Source organism: Urocitellus parryii, chromosome 1 (assembly GCF_045843805.1).
Source record: "Urocitellus parryii isolate mUroPar1 chromosome 1, mUroPar1.hap1, whole genome shotgun sequence".
Lineage (NCBI taxonomy): Eukaryota > Metazoa > Chordata > Mammalia > Rodentia > Sciuridae > Urocitellus > Urocitellus parryii.
In genome coordinates this window covers 93,603,390-93,623,653 of record NC_135531.1, presented here as the reverse complement: position 1 = coordinate 93,623,653, position 20,264 = coordinate 93,603,390, and the positions used below count along the sequence as shown (strand labels likewise).

The 20,264-nt window shown below is 39.1% G+C and overlaps 1 protein-coding gene and 1 long non-coding RNA gene across 4 annotated transcripts in view; one reads left to right on the top strand and one right to left on the bottom strand.

Moving 5' to 3' along the window:
* Sil1 (SIL1 nucleotide exchange factor) overlaps positions 1-20,264 on the top strand; it is a 253,723-nt gene that overhangs the window by 133,406 nt on the left and 100,053 nt on the right. For all 3 annotated transcript variants that reach the window (XM_026401280.2, XM_077800745.1, XM_077800749.1), the window contains one exon: positions 13,888-14,008. In XM_026401280.2, the coding sequence (XP_026257065.1) occupies positions 13,888-14,008 (121 nt within the window). The remainder of the gene's footprint in view (positions 1-13,887; positions 14,009-20,264) is intronic.
* The window catches only part of LOC113191506 (uncharacterized), a 283,383-nt gene that overhangs the window by 197,551 nt on the left and 65,568 nt on the right, over positions 1-20,264 (bottom strand). The gene's annotated exons all lie outside the window — the stretch shown is intronic.

Here is a 20,264-nt window from a genome sequence, read left to right as displayed (position 1 = left end):
TCTATTCTGTACCATTTGGTCTACCCTCCTGTTTTGGTACCAGTACCATGCTGTTTTTATTACTATTGCTCTGTAGTATAAAGTCTAGTATCGCTATACCGCCTGATTCACTCTTCCTGCTTAGAATTGATTTTGCTATTCTGGGTCTTTTATTTTTCCAGATGAATTTCATGATTGCTTTATCTATTTCTGTGAGAAATGCTGTTGGGGTTTGATTGGCATTGCATTAAACCTATAGAGTACTTTTGGTAATATCGCCATTTTAATGATGTTAGTTCAGCCTATCCATGAACAAGGTATATCTTTCCATCTTCTAAGGTCTTCTAGTTCTCTCTTTAGGGTTCTGTAGTTTTCATTGTATAGGTCTTTCACCTCTTTTGTTAGGTTGATTCCCAAGTATTTTATTTTTTTTGAGGATATTGTGAATGGGGTGGTTGTCCTCATTTCCATTTCAGAGGATTTGTCACTGATATAAAGGAATGCCTTTGATTTATGCATGTTGATTTTATATCCTGCCACTTTTCTGAATTCATTTACTAGCTCTAGAAGTTTCTTGGTAGAACCTTTTAGGTCTGCTAGGTATAGGATCATGTCTCCTGCAAATAGTGCTAATTTAAGTTCTTCTTTTCCTATCTTTATGCCTTTAATTTCTTTCATCTGTCTAATTGCTCTGGCCAGTGTTTTGAGAACTATGTTGAATATAAGTGGTGAGAGAGGGCATCCCTGTCTTGTTCCAGATTTTAGAGGGAATGCCTTCAATTTTTCTCCGTTTAGAATGATGCTAGCCTGAGGCTTAGCATAGATAGCTTTTACGATGTTGAGGTAAGTTCCTGTTATCCCTAGTTTTTCTAGTGTTTTGAACATAAAGGGATGCTGTACTTTGTCGAATGCTTTTTCTAGCGAGATGATCATATGGTTCTTATCTTTAAGTCTATTGATGTGGTGAATGACATTTATTGATTTCTGTATATTGAACCAGCTTTGCATCCCAGGGGTGAATCCTACTTGATCATGGTGCACAATCTTTTTGATATGTTTTTGTATCCGATTTGCCAGAATTTTATTGAGGATTTTTGTATCTAAGTTCATTAGAGGGCTGGAGATGTGGCTCAGCGGTAGCGCGCTCGCCTGGCATGCGTGCGGCCCGGGTTCGATCCCCAGCACCACATACCAACAAAGATGTTGTGTCCGCCGAGAACTGAAAAATAAATATTAAAAAAATCTCTCTCTCTCTCTCTCTCTCTCTCTCTCTCTCTCTCTCTCTCTCTCTCCCCCCCTCTCTCACTCTCTCTTAAAAAAAAAATAAGTTCATTAGAGATATTGGTCTGTAGTTTTCTTTCTTTGAAATGTCTTTGTCTGGTTTCGGAATCAGGGTGATGTTGGCCTCATAGAATGAATTTGGAAGAGCTCCCTCTTTTTCTATTTCCTGAAATAACTTGAAAAGTATTGGTATTAGTTCTTCTTTAAAGGTTTTGTAAAACTCTGCTGTATACCCATCCGGTCCTGGGCTTTTCTTGGTTGGTAGTCTTTTGATTGCTTCTTCTATTTCCTCCATTGATATTGGTCTCTTTAAGTTGTGTGTATCCTCCTGACTCAATCTGGGCAAATTTTCATATGACTTAAGAAATTTATCGATGTCTTCACTATCTTCTATTTTATTGGAATATAAGGTTTGAAAATAATTTCTATTTATATTCTGTATTTTTGTGTTGTCTGTTGTGATATTTCCTTTTTCATCCCATATGCTAGTAATTTGAGGTCTCTCTCTTTGTTAGCATTGCTAAGGATCTGTCGATCTTATTTATTTTTTCAAAGAGCCAACTTTTAGTTTTGTCAATTTGTTCACTTGTTTCTTTTGTTTCAATTTCATTGATTTTTAGCTCTGATTTTAATTATTTCTTGCCTTCTACTACATTTGCTGTTGTTTTGCTCTTCTTTTTCTAGGGTTTTGAGATGAAGTGTGAGATCATTTATTTGTTGGTTTTTTCTTTTTTTGAGGAATGAACTCCAAGCAATGAATTTCCCTCTTAGAACTGCTTTCATTGTGTCCCATAGATTTAGATATGTTGTGTCTGTATTTTCATTTATCTCTAAGAATTTTTTGATTTCCTCCTTTATGTCTTCTGTAACCCATTGATCATTCAGTAACATATTGTTCATTCTCCAAGTAATGTAGGATATTTCCCTCCTTCTTTTATCGTTGATTTTCAGTTTCATTCCATTATGATCAGATAAGTTGTATGGTATTATCTCCACACCTTTATAATTTCTAAGAGTTGCCCTATGGCATAATATATTGTCTATTTTTGAGAAGGATCCATGTGCTGCTGAGAAAAAAGTATATCCGCTTGATGATGTTTGATATATTCTATATATGTCGGTTAAGTCTAGGTTATTAATTGTGTTATTGAGTTCTTTAGTTTATTTATTCAACTTTTGTTTGGAAGATCTGTCCAATGGTGAGAGAGGTGTGTTGAAGTCACCCATAATTGTGTTGTGGTCTGTTTGACTCTTGAACTTGAGGAGAGTTTGTTTTATGAATGTAGCAGCACCATTGTTTGGTGCATAAATATTGATAATTGTTATGTCTTGTTGGTGAATGGTTCCCTTTAACAGTATATAGTGTCCTTCTTTATTCCTTTTGATTAACTTAGGCTTGACATCAATTTTATTTGATATGAGGATGGCCACCCCTGCTTGCTTCTGAGGACCATGTGAGTGGTATGATTTTTCCCAACCTTTCACCTTAAGCCTGTGCATGTCTTTTCCTATCAGATGAGTCTCCTGAAGGCAGCATATTGTTGGATCTGTTTTTTTATCCAGGTTACCAGCCTATGATGCTTTATTGGTGAGTTTAAACCATTAACATTTAGGGTTACTGTTTATATGGTTTGTACTTCTGGTCTGTTTGTTTATTTATTCATTTATTTTTAATTTGGTTTGTTTTTCCCTCTTTGATTAGTCCCCCCCCCTTTACTGAAGTACTTTCCACTGTTGGTTTTGGTTATTGTTTTTTATTTCCTCTTCGTGTATTGTTTTGCCCAAAATGCTTTGCAGTGCTGGTTTTCTGGCTGCGAATTCTTTTAACTTTTGTTTATTGTGAAAGATTTTTATTGCGTTGTCAAACGTGACAGCTTAATTTTGCTGGATACAATATTCTTGGTTGGCACCCATTATCTTTCAGCATTTGAAATACTTTCAGTATCTGTGATGAGAAATCAGCTGTTAACTTAATTGGTTTACCCCTGAATGTAATCTGCCTCCTTTCTCTTGTAGCTTTTAATATTCTCTCCTTGTTCTGTATGTTGGATATCTTCATAATATTGTGTCTTGGAGTTGGTCTATTGTGGTTCTGTGTGTTCGGTGTACTGTAGGCTTCTAGGATTTGGATATCCGTTTCATTTTTCATGTATGGAAAGTTTTCTAAAATTATTTCATTCAACAGATTGCTCATTCCTTTGGTTTGGACCTCTATACCTTCCTCTATCCCAATGACTCTTAAGTTTGGTTTTTTTATGATATCCCATATCTCTTGTATGTTTTGCTCGTGATTTCTTACCAGCCTTTCTGAGTTGACTAGACTCTTTTCGAGATGATATATTTTGTCTTCATTGTCTGATGTTTTGACTTCTATTTGATCTACTCTACTATAATACTCTCAGTTGAGTTTTTAATTTGGTTTATAGTTTCCTTCATTTCTAGGATTATTGTTTGATTTTTTTTAATAACCTCTCCCAGTAGAATTGTTGATTTGCTTCTTGAATTTGTTTATGTAGTTTGTTGTTGAGGTGTTCTTTCATTGTTTGCATTTGCTGTCTAATAACCTCTTTAAGATTCCATTCCATCTGAGTCAGGTATGCCTTGAGTTCTTTATCTGACCATTTTCCTGATGCCTTTAGGTTCTCCTATGGATTTGGGCTGTCCTGCATTGTTTGTAGTCCTTTTTTTCCTGTTTTTTTATTTTTTTCATGATGCTCGCGTTACTTTCTGGCTCTGTTTGACTGCTGTGTTACTACTTACTCCTATAAATTTGTTTTGGTTTTGTATATCTTCGAGATCTCTCCTTTGTGATGGGAGACTATGTCTGGAGATGTTGGGTTTTATTGTACTTTAAAGCAAATTCATTCATTTCATAAATGATATATGGATTCTGATGGCGAATAGCGACTTGAGGTTTGGTCTTAGGACTTTATGTTTGGGTCGGGTGATGTGATGGTATGGGGGTTGGTATATCTTAGCAACCTTGGAAGATTGCTCTACTGAAGGGGGATATTAACAGGAGAATGGAACAGAGTATTTGGGGGTAGCTAGAGACTTGGGAGTACTATAGACCGCCTTGGAACATTCACCTATATGCATTTTGTAAATTACACATAGTTGAAGTCGTAATGCTTGGGAGGATAGGTAGGGGAAGGGGAAGGAAGAAGTCACTAAAGAGAGAGAGAAAGAAAAATAGGAAGAATAAAAGAAAAGGGGAAAAAATTGAATAAATGCAGTCTTAAGAGTTTGATTATCTTCTCTTCCAGTAGGTGGAGCTGTGCCCTCCGGGCCAAGCTTCTGTCCTCAAGACGCAGGAAACAATCCCTGTGATAAGGCTCCTCCTCCCCAGCTGGGTGGCTCACCAATCCTGGTCGGTGGCCGGGCCGCCCCCCCCTTCTCCTGCCAGCCAGGCCCCACTGACCGGTGGCATTCTCCACAGATCTAGCTACACTCTGGGCCTATAGCCCTCTGGGTGCCCTGTTCTCTTGACAGTGCACGCTCTCTGTTTGCCATTCACCCAGACCCCGATTTTGTGGAGCATGGGGGTTGGGGGCTATCAGCTTATTTTGCCTGATTCCCTCCGGTAGCCACGCCCCCCCCGGGCGCTGGCAGAAAAAGGCCTTGGCTGACACCGCTGGTGGGAGGGGGAGATGGAGGTCATGTGCCCCTCCTGATTCCTTCCGCTCTGATAATTATGCCCACAGAGAGCTGGGGAGAGATTTTTGAGATTTCCCAGCTGTATGGGGATGGAGGGCTGAGGGTCACACACCTGTGGTGCCAATTTCGCTGTGGAGCGTTCCATCTACGGAACTCTGATGGCGTCAGTTCTCTGCCATGGTGGATGCTGGTTTCCTTGCTGGGATGTGTGATGGGGAAGGTGGGTCTGGTTGTCTCTCCTAAATCCTACCTCAGCTCTGGATCCACTGGTCCATGGAGGCTTGGTTGGCACCACCTCAAAAGATCCTCCAAGCTCCGAAGTTTTGTTTCTTTACTCTGCTCGAGGGTCTCTGTAGCACCGAGTTGAGGCCGGTCTGAGGCGGGTGGCAAATCTACCAGCCAGTAACTCCGCGGAGTGGTCTGGATTTACCCGCACCCGAGTTTGCTGTGGCCTCTGAGAAGCTCAAACTGCTTGCTTAGGTACCACCTCAGCCCAGTGTTGCTGGACATTCCTGCCAGCATAGCTGAGGAGGTCACAAGATTGCTCCCTCCGCCTGCCATGTTCCAACTCCTATTTATTCCATCATTTATTTTTTACAAAGTGATATTTTTTCTTAAATCATTTTTAATTGATTTTTTAAAAAATAAATGACAGTGGAATGCATTACAATTCTTATTACACATATACAGCAAAATTTTTTCATATCTCTGGTTGTATATAAAGTATGTTGACACCAACATGTACTTTGGATAATGATGTCCATCAAATTCCACCATCCTTGCTAACCCCCTGCCCCTTCCCTTTTCCTCCCACCCCTCTGCCCTATCTAGAGTTCGCCTATTCCTCCCAAGCTCCCTCTCCCTACCCCACTATGAATCAGCCCCCTTGTATCAGAGAAAACACTTGGTATTTGTTTTGGGGGACTGGCTGATTTCACTTAGCATATCTTCTCCAACACAATCCATTTACCTGCAAATGCCATGATTTTATTCTTTTATTGCTGAGTAAAATTCCATTGTGTATATATGCCACATTTTTTAAATCCATTCATATACTGAAGGGCAACTAAGTTGGTTCCACTGTTTAAAGTTACCATTTTTCCTTTCAGTGAAAATCCCATTAATAAATGTCTAAAGAAGGAGGGGAATAGGAAGTAAAAGATCACCATTAAGTAATTACTCTAATAGTAATTGCAGATGATCTCCCCTAACATTATATAACGATTTGTAGGGATTTGTGTAATCAAAGTATTTCCTCAAATTTTAAAAATAATTCAGTGTTTTGTTTTTAGTAACTTCACCTTGTGGTGCACCAGTATCTAATTCTAGAACATTTTTATCATCCCCCAAATATACCCATAACCCTAATACTCCCCATTCCTTTCTTCCCCTTTCCCTTCCCCTTGATGGTCAGTAATCTGTCTCTATGGATTTGCTATGTTGGAAAAGGCATATAAAAGGAACTATATGAATGTGGCTTTTTGGTGTGTCTTTCACTTAGCCTAATATTTTTAAGGTTCATCTGTGTTATAGGATGTGTCAGTATTTTTTCACTTCTTTAAATGGAGACATAGTATTTCATTGTGTGGATAGATCACATTTTATTTGTTTATAAATTGATGGATATTTAGGTCATTTCTATATTTTAACAGATTATAATGCTCACAGCTGTATTATTTATAAGTTTTTGTGTAAACATGTTTTTGGGTTTTTTGGATATACATCTAGGTATAGAATTTCTGCATTCACATACTAGCTCTATGTTCATGTTTAACTTTTTAATTTTTTCACAGTTTGATAGTTTCCTGTGATTTTTGTTTACAACAGTAGAAAAGCATAGTAGAGATTACTTTGATTTCTCAATCTAGGCTGGAATCATCAATAATAAGACATATTGAAATGACAAATCCTGTGATATGATGCATTGAGAAGGACATGGCATCTTTGTGGTGCCTGTAACAGGGGTTTATGACCTTAGTTTGATCATGAAAAGATATCAGACAATCCTGAATAAACTGATCAGTATTCCTCAGGGATGCCAAGGTAATAGATGACAAGTAAAGACTGAAAAACTGTTGCAGCATATAGGAGACCAGGAGATAGGTCATGTGGGATCTGGGAACAAAAAAAAGGAAAGTAGAAACACTGGTAAGGTTTGAAAAGGACCTTTCAAAAGGCTATAGATATTGTTCATTATACAATAGTTATGTAAGATGTTAACGTTAGGAAGGAGTGTTTGGAAACTCTACCATTTCTGCAAACTTGGTGTAAGTTCAAACATAATTCAAAGTGAAAAATTTAAAAAGAAATCCATTTATTCTTATTCATGTATCTGCAGATCAGCTAAACTTGGCCTGATCATGGTTGGGCTTAGTGGGGCTTTAAAGAAACAGTAGTTTAGGTCTGGTCTGCTTCATGAGTCTCCCATTCTTCTTGGACCAGAAGTCTAGCAACTTTTTCTCATGATGATGACAGAATCCCAAGACACAAATCAACTACAAAAGCACATTTCAAAAACCTCTTTGTGGCACTTTTGCTAGTATCCCACTGGCCAAAACACCTCACAAGCCAAATCTAAAGTCAAGAGGTAGGAAAGTACCCTGTACCACTAGTATGAGGAACTTCAAGGGCATGTAGCAAACAGTATAATAAGTAGAGAATAAGAAATTTGGAGACAAGCACAATTCACAATAGCTAGACTGTGGAACCAACCTAGATGCCCTTCAATAGATGAATGGATAAAAAAAATGTGGCATTTATACACAATGGAGTATTACTCAGCACTAAAAATGACAAAATCATGGCATTTGCAGGGAAATGGATGGCATTAGAGCAGATTATGCTAAGTGAAGCTAGCCAATCCCTAAAAAACAAATGCCAAATGTCTTCTTTGATATAAGGAGGGCAACTCAGAACAGAGCAGGGAGGAAGAGCATGAGAAGAAGATTACCATTAAACTGGGACGAGAGGTGGGAGGGAAAGGGAGAGATAAGGGAAATTGCATGGAAATGGAAGGAGACCCTCATTATTATACAAAATTACATATAAGAGGAAGTGAGGGGAAAGGGAAAAAAACAAAACAAAAGAAATTTGGAGACAGTGATGCAATCTGCCACCAATTTTTCTTCCCCTGGAAAAGCAGTTGTTATCTGGGTCCTGGCCTGTGATTGAAGTTGGTGATAGTTCCAGTAGGTGTCAAAACTCAAGCATGAGATAGCCTTATTTATTGTGGACAGAATGTCAGCAGGATGGGATACTTAGCCATAGGATCTGCTCTCAAAAGAGTCAGTAGTCAGGCTCTGAGGGTTTCTCTGGCATCCTAACTCCTTTCATTTAGTTTCTACCTCACTTTTGGCAAAAGTCATCTACCTCATGTTAGCAAATGATGGTTTTGGAAAGAATAGTATTATTAATCCAGTGGGGAGTGGGTGGAAGTGGGAAGCTACCTACCTCTGTAAGAAATGTTTTCATAAATCTAGACCTGGATTCTTCAGGAGAAATGCCAGATTGACCTTTAAAAGAAAGAGATGTCAGGTAAATGCAGTCATAAACCCAAGTAGTTCTCACCAATCAGACTTCCCCCCTCTGAAAAAGAAATATGTGTGTGTGTGTGTGTGTATGTGTGTGTATACACACACACATACACACACACACACACATACATACATATACCTTTACCATGTTATGTTGTTCAGTATTATGAAACTACTGGTTAATCTGATCTACTGGAGGATTTAGGAGGAATTAGAAATAAATACCTTAGGTCTCTCTTTCTCTTCAAGAGAAAAAATGTTTTATCTCTGTATTCCAGTGTCTGCAGATATACCCTTTTAGGGGGAAATTTGAAGTCTAGTTGGAAACATCACACATTTGAAGGGAATGAAAATCCTTTTGACTTCATGATTGTAACTGTACCTTTCTGAACCCAGTAGGATGTCCATGGCCATAACCTCTCAGCAATCACTGTTGCTTTTGAGCAGTGACAGGCAAAGTGTGTGTTGCCCTTTTGTTTTGTGTTTTAATTTTTTTTTCCTACCAAAGGTAAACATGTGGACGGGTCCCCCCCTCCCCCTTTACTTGTTTGTTAAATACTTAATAAATTTGAGAAGCATATTATCAGGATATACTGTATTGACCTTCTGCCCCTCCTCTTCCCTGTTTGATTTTTGGTTCAGTGGGAAGAGAGGGTCCTGACACCACTGTAATAATGAGAGTTGGGTTTGTAAATATCACGGTGAAGAAATACCTCAATAATGTCTATTTAAAAAACAAACAAACTGATCTTATGGGTTAACAAGCCAGCCTGGTGGGATGTTCTCCATCATTATTTAACCAGCAATGGTTCTAAAAGTTTTGTGTATCCACACGGTCTTAGACCTCCTCTTAATGATTGTGTTAACTTACAGCTCAGGTGATATTTTTTTCTTACGGCTATCTCAGAGCACACTGGCTAAATGTTGGTGTGTCTAGCAAAGTGTTTACTTTCTTTAAATAACCAGCTCTGTAATAGTTCTTTATGTTTCCAGCAGTTTGTGTAGTTGTCTTCAGAGGAAGAGTTTTTCACATTTAGGGGGTTTTCTTGTGTTTAGGGTGGTAAGATCCCCCCCCCTTGCTTTTCCCCTAAAGTCAATGCAGATGAGGGTGGGTGGGTAAAGGCATGTTTTAAATTAGCATGATAGGTATAGTCAGTTGGGTGGGAGGGTTGTTAGTATTTTTTTTTTTAAATAAATCTTGTTTAATACTGTTCATTAGATATCATGCCTGGTCAGCAAAATGCTTTAATTTTTTTTTTTTTTTGTATAGAATATGTGTCTTGGTTGAGTTTTTTATTTATTTATTATTTTTTTAAAGGAAAAGTAAATGCAGGATTGGGGGATTCTAACACAGATCTTATGCCCGGTGTTAGTCATACTGACTACATTAAACCTCTAATTTTTATTATTTGTTCCAGGCAAACTGATAGGAGAAATACGCACCACCACAATAACTTCTCTAGCTGCACAAAGCAGACTATCGGCCCTTGTGGGGTGCCAACTGCCTTTTGCCTCTTTTTAAGTGGTCTTGGCCTTGGGAATGCCGACTCCATCATTTTGGTGGATGGGTGGGGAAATCAAGATTTTCCCCCAAACCTTTAGTAGGCAAAAGTGGGTTTTTCTTTATTTGTATTTCCCCCTCTTCCCCCCTTTGGTTTTTACTTTTAAATCTTAAATGTTAATGTTGCAGGCTGAGGCATGACAGGCAATGAGCAGATGAAGAACCAATGGAAAGGTGTTCAAAAACTCCTATGTTAGCTTACAGGCTTCTGAATGTATCGCTTTGGTCCACAGAGAAGGCCGGAGAAGGTAACAAGGAGATGCAGTATTAGCTACTACAGCCTTAAAACAAAGTTGGTGTCGCTTTGGACTTTAAAATTGTTCCTATGCAGCTTATTTTATTTTTGTTTAATCAAATAAACAAGAGGGTTTTCCATGGAGGGAAAAAAAAAAAAAAAAGAGTCAGCAGTCGAGGGACTGCCAGTGTAGGCTTTGAAGGCCCGTCTGCCTTTCTGGATCCCAATTTTATTTTCTGCCTATTTATTCCCTTGCCTCCCATATCTGGCTCCTGACACACACACACACACACACACACACACACACACACACACACACTCTCTCTCTCTCTCTCTCTCTCTCTCTCTCTCTCTCATACACACACACACACACACACACACACACACGTGTGCACACACACACGATTTCTCTATGCCTCTGTTTTGCTCTTTCTCAATATTCTTTCTGGTACTTTTTTCTTTTGCCACAGAAGTTAAATGATGCAGATCAGATAACACTCTCTAACTTGGCCTTTTTCCCAATGGGGTAGAAACCTTTAAATACTACATTTTCTGTTGCTTCTGCCATGACTGGTTTTACATTTTAAATGAGCATAACCTGTGTTTTGAGTTAATGTTACTGTGCTTGCTCCTGGGGTGGCTTTTGTGAAAAGTGCAATTTTGGAAATTCTCTCCAAATAAAATAGATTTACATAAGATTTTCCTGTCTTCCTTGGCCATCTTAGCAAGGTCTAACCTGTCATATCTGAAGCTTCTATACTCATGTTCTCTATTATTTCTGTGTATTCATCTGTTTCTATTCTTGATCAAAATCAGAAAATTCAAGACACTGCATTTATTGTTATTATTTTTAATAGACAGCCCAGCATAACTATTAAACTTTTTATTTCCTTTTTTCCCATATTTTTTATTGGTGCATTATAGTTGTACATAATGGTGGGATTTGTTGTTACAGATTTGTACTTGCACACAATATAATAGTTTAATTTGGCTAATGTCAGTCCCCAGTATTTACTCTTTTCCTGCCCTCCTCCCTCCTGACACTGCTATTATTATTATTATTATTAGTAGTAGTAGTAGTAGTAGTACTATTACTGCTAAAAATAGCTGTTAACACAACTAATTATTATGAATCTACCTGCCCTAGTGAAAATCCGTATTGTTCTTTTTATACACTTGTAGATCAGCCAGGATGTCCTCTTTTTCATTTAAAAATGTTTACTCAACAAATAATTATTGACAGTTCACTATATATTAGGCCATATGACAATCCTTACAGGAAAAATAATGAGTATTTAACCTATAGAAAACTATAACTGGGCTGGGGATGTGGCTCAAGCGGTAGCACTCTCGCCTGGCATGCGTGCGGCCTGGGTTCGATCCTCAACACCACATACAAACAAAGATGTTGTGTCCGCCGAGAACTAAAAAAAATAAATATTAAAAAAAAATAGAAAACTATAACTAATGCTTGTACTAAGTGCTATAAAGAAGAGAGAGGTTCATGGTGCTGCACAAGCCTTTGGGGCAGATAGATCTGATCCCAGGGAACAGAAGATGCTTCTTAGAGGAAGTGACCCTTAGTTGGTATTAGAGATAGTGAGGAGATGGAGGCTGAGGTTAGAAAGAATATTCTGGGCAAAAGAAACAGCTGGTGAAATGGCCCTCTTGTAGGAGTGTTTTAGTCAGCTGTTTCACTATTGTGACTAAAGGACCCAACCAGAACAATTATAGAGGAGAAAAAGTTTATTTAGGGGCTCCTGGTCTTGTTCCATAGAAGGCCGGCTTCATTACTCTGGGCTCAAGGTGAGGCAGAACATCATGGCAAAAGGACATGGCTGAGGAAAGCTGCTCAGTTCATGACAGCCAAGAAGCAAAGAGAAAGCTTGAGTTCAGGAACCAGGGTTGATATAAACCCCAAGGGCATGCTCCCAAGTTCCTCTAGCCACCCCCTACTTGTCTATAGTTATTACCCAGCAGTCCATTCAAATTATTAATCCATTAAATGGATTAATGAGAACCATTGTCCTCAAACGTTAGTTTTATTTTCCCATCCCAGGAAAGAAGCCTAGGATTCCTGATGGTATACTAAGCCAGAAGCCCCCACAGTCCTGCCAGCCTGGTCTGCTCCTCCACTCTAGTAGCCTACAGGTTTCTGTGTCAGAACTTTTTCACTTGTTGCTCCCTCCATTTGAAATTCCATTTTCCCTCAGTCTAAGTCTTTTTGCCTCATTTGACCCCCAACTTAACCTTATCAGAAAGCCACCCCAGAGAATGGTTCTCTCAGTGTACTATGAACACGTTTTGTGTTTGTTTTTGTTTTTGAATTCTTAAAATACTTTGGCTGAGGTTAGAGGGAGATCGTTATGCATAAACCCTGAGGAACTATAGGTTGCTGTGTACTTTAGCCAAAGACACAGCAGCTCCCTACTGAAGTGGGGCAGCAGAAGAGAAGCAGTATGTCTTGGCATGCTTTTTCCTTGGCTCCTTGTTTGGCAGCAGAGTGGCTGGAGTAATTCAGAGTTCAATATGATCCTGCCAGAATTGCGAAAAGGAATTCTTGCTACTTCCTTGCCCTCTTATATTCAGGGTTTACCTGATCATTCTGAGACAACTTGTACTATGAGTTTCCCTTGAATTAAGCAAGGCAGTACCGTCTGGGACGAGAAAGCAGAGTCAAAGTCCAGGTGAGAGAAGCACCATCTTTGCTTCACATTTCTTGTCTCCTGAAAAGCCCTTTCCTTGAAATGCTCTGTCCTGGTAGACATTAACATTCATCTTTGTATTCCTAAAACCCACCACAGTAGCCTGGTGTATAGTAGTTACCTGGTAAATATCCTTTACTCTGGTAGTTTTGTGTAGTGCATGTGAATAGTCCATTCATTCTCACAAAACTTGTTTTCCCAGCTAATGGATCAGCTCCTCTGAGATAGGTGGGAGTGGGTTTTTCAATTCTCTTGGTTCTACTCCCTGATTCCTTGGCTTGCCGTGTTTTCCTGCATTCCCAGTTGCTTTTTTCTTCCATCTCATAGATGTTATGAGCCACAAATTTTATGTGCCAAGCTTGGCATAAGGACTAGGGAAATCCAAAAGGAGGAGATACAGTCCCCGTGCTCATAACAAGGAGCCTGGTTAAATGGATGAGGGTGGTGAGGTGGAAAGCTTGCTGGGATGGCAGGCTGTCAGGGGCTCTTTGGGACTTTTGGGGGAGGGGCAGGAAGACTGTCTTGGAGAAAACAATTATGTAGCTATGTCCTCAGGGATGAGTAGATATCCACCATTCATTCACCTGCTGCATGTAACAAAAAAGCTTATTAATTTCTTCAAATTAATTAATTTGAAGAAAATATAGAGTAGCTCAAATAGGCAGTTCTAATGAGAAAATATTGGCCTTTAGATTAAAGTGTATAACCTCTGGCTCTCCTTGCCTCAGCCGGATTTCTTTATAGATTAGCAAAAGGAGTACATGTGGGGTGGGTTGGTTAGAGGGAAAGAGAAGGCTTCCTGAAAGAGGTTACTGAACATAGCAGTGTGGTCTTCATAAACTAGTAAGTTCTATTGGCTTGCTAGCTAGCCAGTCTATCCTGGAGTCCCTCCTTGGACTCTAGACCTTAAAAACCTTTTCTCTTCTTGGCTTTTAGGTCAGGCTGTTCCTGCAGGATCCCATGTGCGGCTGAATCTTCAGACTGGGGCAAGAGAAGTGAAACTCCAATATGAAGACAAGTTCCGAAATAATTTGAAAGGGTTGAAAAGAGGCAGAAGGTACAGTGTTGACCCTAAGATTTGAGAGGCTAAATGATAGTATTGATTTTGAAATATGGAAAGTGTTGCCCAAATTCGTGTGGCATTTATTTATTTATTTATTTGCATAGATTTTGTTAAGTTTACCAGTACAGTCTTTGGAAGGATACAGTTTGCAAAGCAAATTGATACTTTAAAAAAGGCTATAGAGGGAATGCTTAACCTGCTTTAAAAAGAAAACTATTTTTCCCAGTACTTTAAGAGCACCCATTTGAATCCCAACAATTAATGTGCTGATTACAGATGAGTCATCTATTCATTAAAACAGGCCTGTTAGGCCTTCTGCTTTGCAGTAATACTTCCTTGGTGAACAATAAAATTGCATTTTAAATAGTCTTTAATTCAGACTAACTTTTCCTCTTGTTAGTCAGTATTAAAATAGGCTTTCTAATAGTATACAAGTAGAAGCTACTATATTCTTCAATGGTTAGAGATTGCCTTACTTTTTAATAACCAGTTCAGGTTATTTGATTTTAGAGAATTAATAGTCTCTATTTGTCTCCTCATTGCCTTGAATTAACAAGTTTTCTTTGCTTGGTATTTCTTGAATGAGGGAGAAGGAGGTTAAGGCATGGGATGACAACCATTGCCAGAATTATGCAGTTCAGAAGCTCAGTATAAACACCAGTCTCAAATGCAGGGACTAGCAAATTATGGCCTTTGGGTCTAATTGGGACTGCTGTCTGTTTTGGTATAATCTATACGCTAAGTTAGCTTTTATATATTTTAATTGTTGGGAAAACATCAAAAGAAGAATAGTATTTCATGACTCATGAAAATTATGTGAAATTCAGATTTCAATGTCCATAAGTATTGGAATATAGCCATATTCATTCATTTACATGTAGTCTGCTATTTTCTTGCTACAGTGACAGTTGAGCAGTTGGGACAGACAGCTTACAAAGCCTACAGTATTACCTGGTTGTTACAAATAGTTTGTGGACCCCTGTTCTGAAACACTGTAAATAGTGGGAATTAATCATGGATTTTGTGGGCTCAACTCATTCCTGAGATTTTTTATTATTTAAACAAATTTTACAGTTAAATGTGAATCAGAAAGGGACCTTAGAGGCCCAATTCTTACCTGAGTCTTTTCTTTGACATACCTGACAAAAAGGTCATTCAGGCAGTCCATTTGTATTAATGAGATTTGGGCAGTTTTCACTGTTGGAAAATTCTGCTTTTTGTTGAGATAGAGGTATTTGTTTTCCTTCTAGTTCACCCCAAACTAGGAAGGGTCTTTCCTTTTTCCCAGTCTTTGAAAATGGGTTCATACCTGGTGTTTTAGTCAGTTTTGTGACTAAGTTTGTTCTGATAAGAACAAATTAGAGGAATGTTTTAGTCAGCTTTTTCACTACTGTGACTGAAAGACTTGACCAGAACAACTGTAGAGGAGAAAAAGTTTATTAAGTATCTCATAGTTTCAGAGGTCTCAGTTCATGGACAGGCATGGTTTTATTCCTTGGGCCTGCATCGAGGCTGAACAACATGGCAGAAGAGTGTGGCATAGGGAAGCAACACACATGATGATCAAAGAGCAGAGAGAGAGAGAGACTCCACTCTCCAGATACAAAATATGTATCCCATAGCCATGCCCCCAATGAACCACTTGCTCCAGCTACAACCCACCTGCTTCTAGTTACCACTTAGTTAATCCCATTAGGGATTAATTCACTGATTATGTTAAGGCTATAGCCTAATAATTTCTCCTCCAAACCTTGCATTGTCTCACAGGTGAACTTTTGGGGGACATCACATCTAAACAATAACAAGGAGAAAAAGTTTATTTTGGCTCATGATTTCATACTTTCAGTCCATGGTCTGCTGACTTCATAGCTCTGGGCCAGAAGTGAGGCAAAACATCATGGTGGAAGGGTGTGGTGGAGGAAAGCAGTTCAATTCTTGACAACCAGGAAACAGGGTCCCGGTGTTTTGGTCAGTTTTGTGACTAAGTTTGTTCTGATAAGAACAAATTAGAAGAATGTTTTAGTCAGCACTTTTTAAGTGCAAGGAGCCAGGGGTAATATAATCCCCAAGGCATACCCTCAGTGACTACTTCCTTTCTCTAGCCATATCCTACATGCCTATAGTTAATACCCAGTAATCCATTCAGATTATTAATCCAACAAATGGATTAATCCTCTGGTTAAGTCATAGTTTTCATAATCTAATCATTTATATCTGGACATACCTTTATTTTCTCACACATGAGCTTTTATTTTCTCTCACACACCCATCATTGGGATGTGGTAGTCACAAATCAGACAAGATGCCAGCCTTATGGAAACCTCATCTAAATCATAACACCTGGAGTGACCCAGGTCACCACTGGTCATACAATTACTTCTTTCTCACAACTGTATAAAAATAATCAAATATTATTGAGGTCCCTACCAACCTTTCTTCATTCCCTACACACACATATTTCAACATCTAATAGTACTTTTAAGGAAGTCTTTTCTCACATCTAATATAAGTGGGTTTTTTTTCTTATTTTCTTATTTTTTCCTTGGTTTAATTATATTGAGTTTGGAACTTGATGCATATGGAGCTTTTTATTTGTTGATTTTTCTGCCATGGGAAGTTACTTTTCCACTACCTGACCGTAGATCATCAGTATGGACACTGGTTGCTTTATCTGTTGTCCATTTTTTTTAGACTAGAAAGCACAGCTGGGTGGAATGGTGGGTGCATGCCTATAATCCCAGCTGCTTGGGAAGCTAAGGCAGGAAGATCGCCAAAGCAAGGCCAGACTGGACAATTTAGGGAGAACTGTTTCAAAATTAAAAAATGGCTGAGATGTAGCTCAGTGGTAGAGTGCTGGTAGAGTACCCTTGGGTTCAATCCCAGTACCTTCTTTTTAAAAAATTTTTTTGTTGTAGGTGGGCACAACACCTTTATTTTTATGTGGATTGATTGAACCCAGTGCCTCACGTGTGCTATGCAAGCACTCTACCACTGAGCCACAACTCCAGTCCCCATTCCCAGTACTTACAAAAAAAAAAAAAAAAAAAAAAGTGGATGAGGAGAAAGCACAGCCATCCATGTGATCCATAGAGACACAGCATAAGAGAGAAATATTTATTCCCATTTCTACCTCTTAATTTTTCTCCTTTGGAATGTTTCTGAAGGCTCTGCCCTAGAATGACCTTCAGGATATGCTGGATATTTCCTCTTTCTTCTCAACAGTTATAGCCAGTGGCAGACCTGTCTGAACAGAAGCCCAAAGGCATTGACAAGGTAGTGTGGTTGTGGACGTTTGGTGCTGTGCGTTCAGTGACTCTGTTGCATGTGGTGATGACTTCTTCCTTCTGGATGAGTCTGATCCTGTGTTCTTCCAGTTCCACTTCATAGTGTCTTCCTGGCTCTTGAACACTGGGACAGGAACAGAGGCTCAGAGGTGGAGGCCAGTATCCTGAATTGGTATAGTATTTTGCTTACCTGCTTGTTCTGTTTTGGAGAAGTTTCCATCAGATTGATGTTGGTAAACCCACAGAGTTAAGCACGATTGGCCTGGAGGTAGATGGACTTGTTCAGCACTACTGGATTGGAGGGAGATAGGGAGGTCTGTTAAGCCTAATTCATTGCATCTGCACTATGATGCCTGTGGGCTGTAAGGCCTGGAGAGACTCTGGATTCTCTTGGTCCTGCCTGACTTCTGTGCATATTTGGCTCCTATTGCTTTTTATACTTTAAGCTGGTTTTTGTACATATTCCTGCTAATATCTTTATAGAATATCTTCTTGCCCTGGAAAAATAACTTCTTTGAATCTTCCTCCTGTGTTAGAGGGCTGAGGGACAAACTACATTCATGTTGTACTATCTTGGGTTAACTATATGTCATGGACAGTATGGTATCGTGGTTAAAGGGGTGGGCCAAAGACAGAGCTATTTATTTCCTTCCTTCATTCTTTTCACAAAAGACCTACGGTGTACCTGTGGACCCATCATTGGGGATGTGGTAGTCACAAAACAGACAAGATGCCAGCCTTATGGAAACTGGCAGGCAAAAAACCCAGGTAAATACACACACAAGTAAGATAATTAGAGATTGAAAAAAGAAAAAAAAAGTGCTAGGGAAGAAATGGAGAAGGTGATGAGTTCCTGGGGGAGAGCACTTTAGACAGGAAGGTTGAAAAGCCCTCATCAAGCTATTTGAACTGAGATACAAAGGATGAGGAGGATTTATCCCTGCAGAGGGTTAAGTTTATAAGTTTAGGGGTCAGAACACTTCAAGAACATGGAACAATAAGAATGATTCTGGCTTTGTCAAGGAGAAGGCATTATCAAATTGGAGAAAAAGGAAAATGATGTAGAAGAAAGGAAACTACTAGGAAATGAGAATGAGAGGGATGTGGGAGCCAGATCTTGAGTTTTTTAAAAAAATAATATTTAATTTTTAGTTGAACACAACATCTTTATTTTATTTATTTGTTTTTATGTGGTGGTGAGGATTGAACCCAGGGCCTCACGCGTGCTAGGTGAGCACTCTACCGCTGCACTACAACCCCAGCACCCAGATCTTGGAGTGTTGAGGAACATTTGAGTATTCTTCATTCACCTTTAATGGTAGTAGAAAACAATGGATGATTTTAGACATGAGAGTGATTTAATGTGGTATTATTTAGCAGGATAACCCTAGTTACTTTGTGTCTGGAGAAGAGATTGTAGGTGGAGAAAAGAAGAAGCACAGAGACAATGAGGACACTATTTCAGTAAATCAGACAAGGCATAATGATGCTTAGCCTAAGGTATCTTAATGGAGAGTGGGCGAGCTTGGAGATTTAATTTGGAGGTGAAGCCAACAGGACTTGCTTGTGATTTAGATGTAGAGGTTGAGGGAAGGAAGGAAGTAAATTCAGAATATTCAAAATAAAGTTTCATTTGGGGGTTTGAGCAACTGGGTGCTTGGAGGTGCTATTTATTGAAATAGAAAAGTTGAAAGAGGGAAAGAATCAAGAACTATGTTTTAGATTCAGTAAATTTGAGGTATTTGTTAAACATCTGAGACCCAAGATACATCAGTTGTGAGAGGGGAGAAGTTCAGGTCAAAGATGTATTGGCATTACTGATAAATCAGTATTTAAAATCTCATGTTGGAGATGAAGCAGAGAACATTGTTCAAGACTGAACTCTGGGGCATTCCCGTATGTAGGATTTAGGTAGAGAGAAGAGGAACAATAAGAAGAGTTGGAGAAAAGAGTAAGGAACAAGGAGAGTGGGGTAAGAGAAGCCAGGAAAGAAGAATGCTTTAAGAAGGGAAAGATGCACTGTGCAAATGCTGCTGAGTGGTTGAGGAACGTGAAGTTAGTGAAAGGACCATTGGATTGGTTATCGATTATTGGTAATTTTTTTTTAGAGAGAGAGAGAATTTTTTAATATTTATTTTTAGTTTTCAGTGGACACAACATCTTTTATTTTTATTTTATTTTTATGTGGTGCTGAGGATCAAACCCAAGTCCCGCCTGTGCTAGGCGAGCACTCTACCACTGAGCCACAATCCCAGCCCCAATTATTAGTAATTTTGATGAACAGTGTTAGTGGTGTGGTGGAGACAGAATCCAGGTCAGAGCAAATAGCAATGTAAATACAAATCAGGAAGATAGGGATAGTGAGTATAGACAATGTGTTCATTAAGGTTTTCCCTATAAGAATAGGGAAATGGCATGAAGATATGAAGAGATTATGCGGGTCAAGGAGTGCTGTATGCTGATGAGAATAATCCAGTTGAGGGGTGAAATTGCTGATAGTCATAAGGGTTAAACCTCTTGTGAAGGCACATGGGATCTAAAACATGTTTAATAGGTGCAGGGACGCTGTCATCCATTGTAATTTAAGGATAGTAGAGAGCATAGATCTAGGTGCATGTTGGTTTGCAGAGCTGATGATGGAAAGATGAGGAAATTTTTGATAACTTTCATTTTTCTCAGTGAAGAATGAAGTGAGAGTAATGATGCAGTAGTGTGTGAATGTATGTAGTTGGGGATGAGCTTTGTATGTCTGAGGATAGAGATAATGCATGGCCTGGGAGAGGGGCACTAAAGGCAGCAGAGATACAAGGCAAGATAGGATTAGTTCTGACCAAATCTTGGAAGAGGCAGAAGAGATAATCTGTTCAAGCTGTGGCTCCTGAATCCTTAGCTCCTGGTAGGGAGTGGGGTAGGACAGTGGTATCCTCATACAGTTGACAGTGGATGTTGCTCTGTGGAGAGAGGGA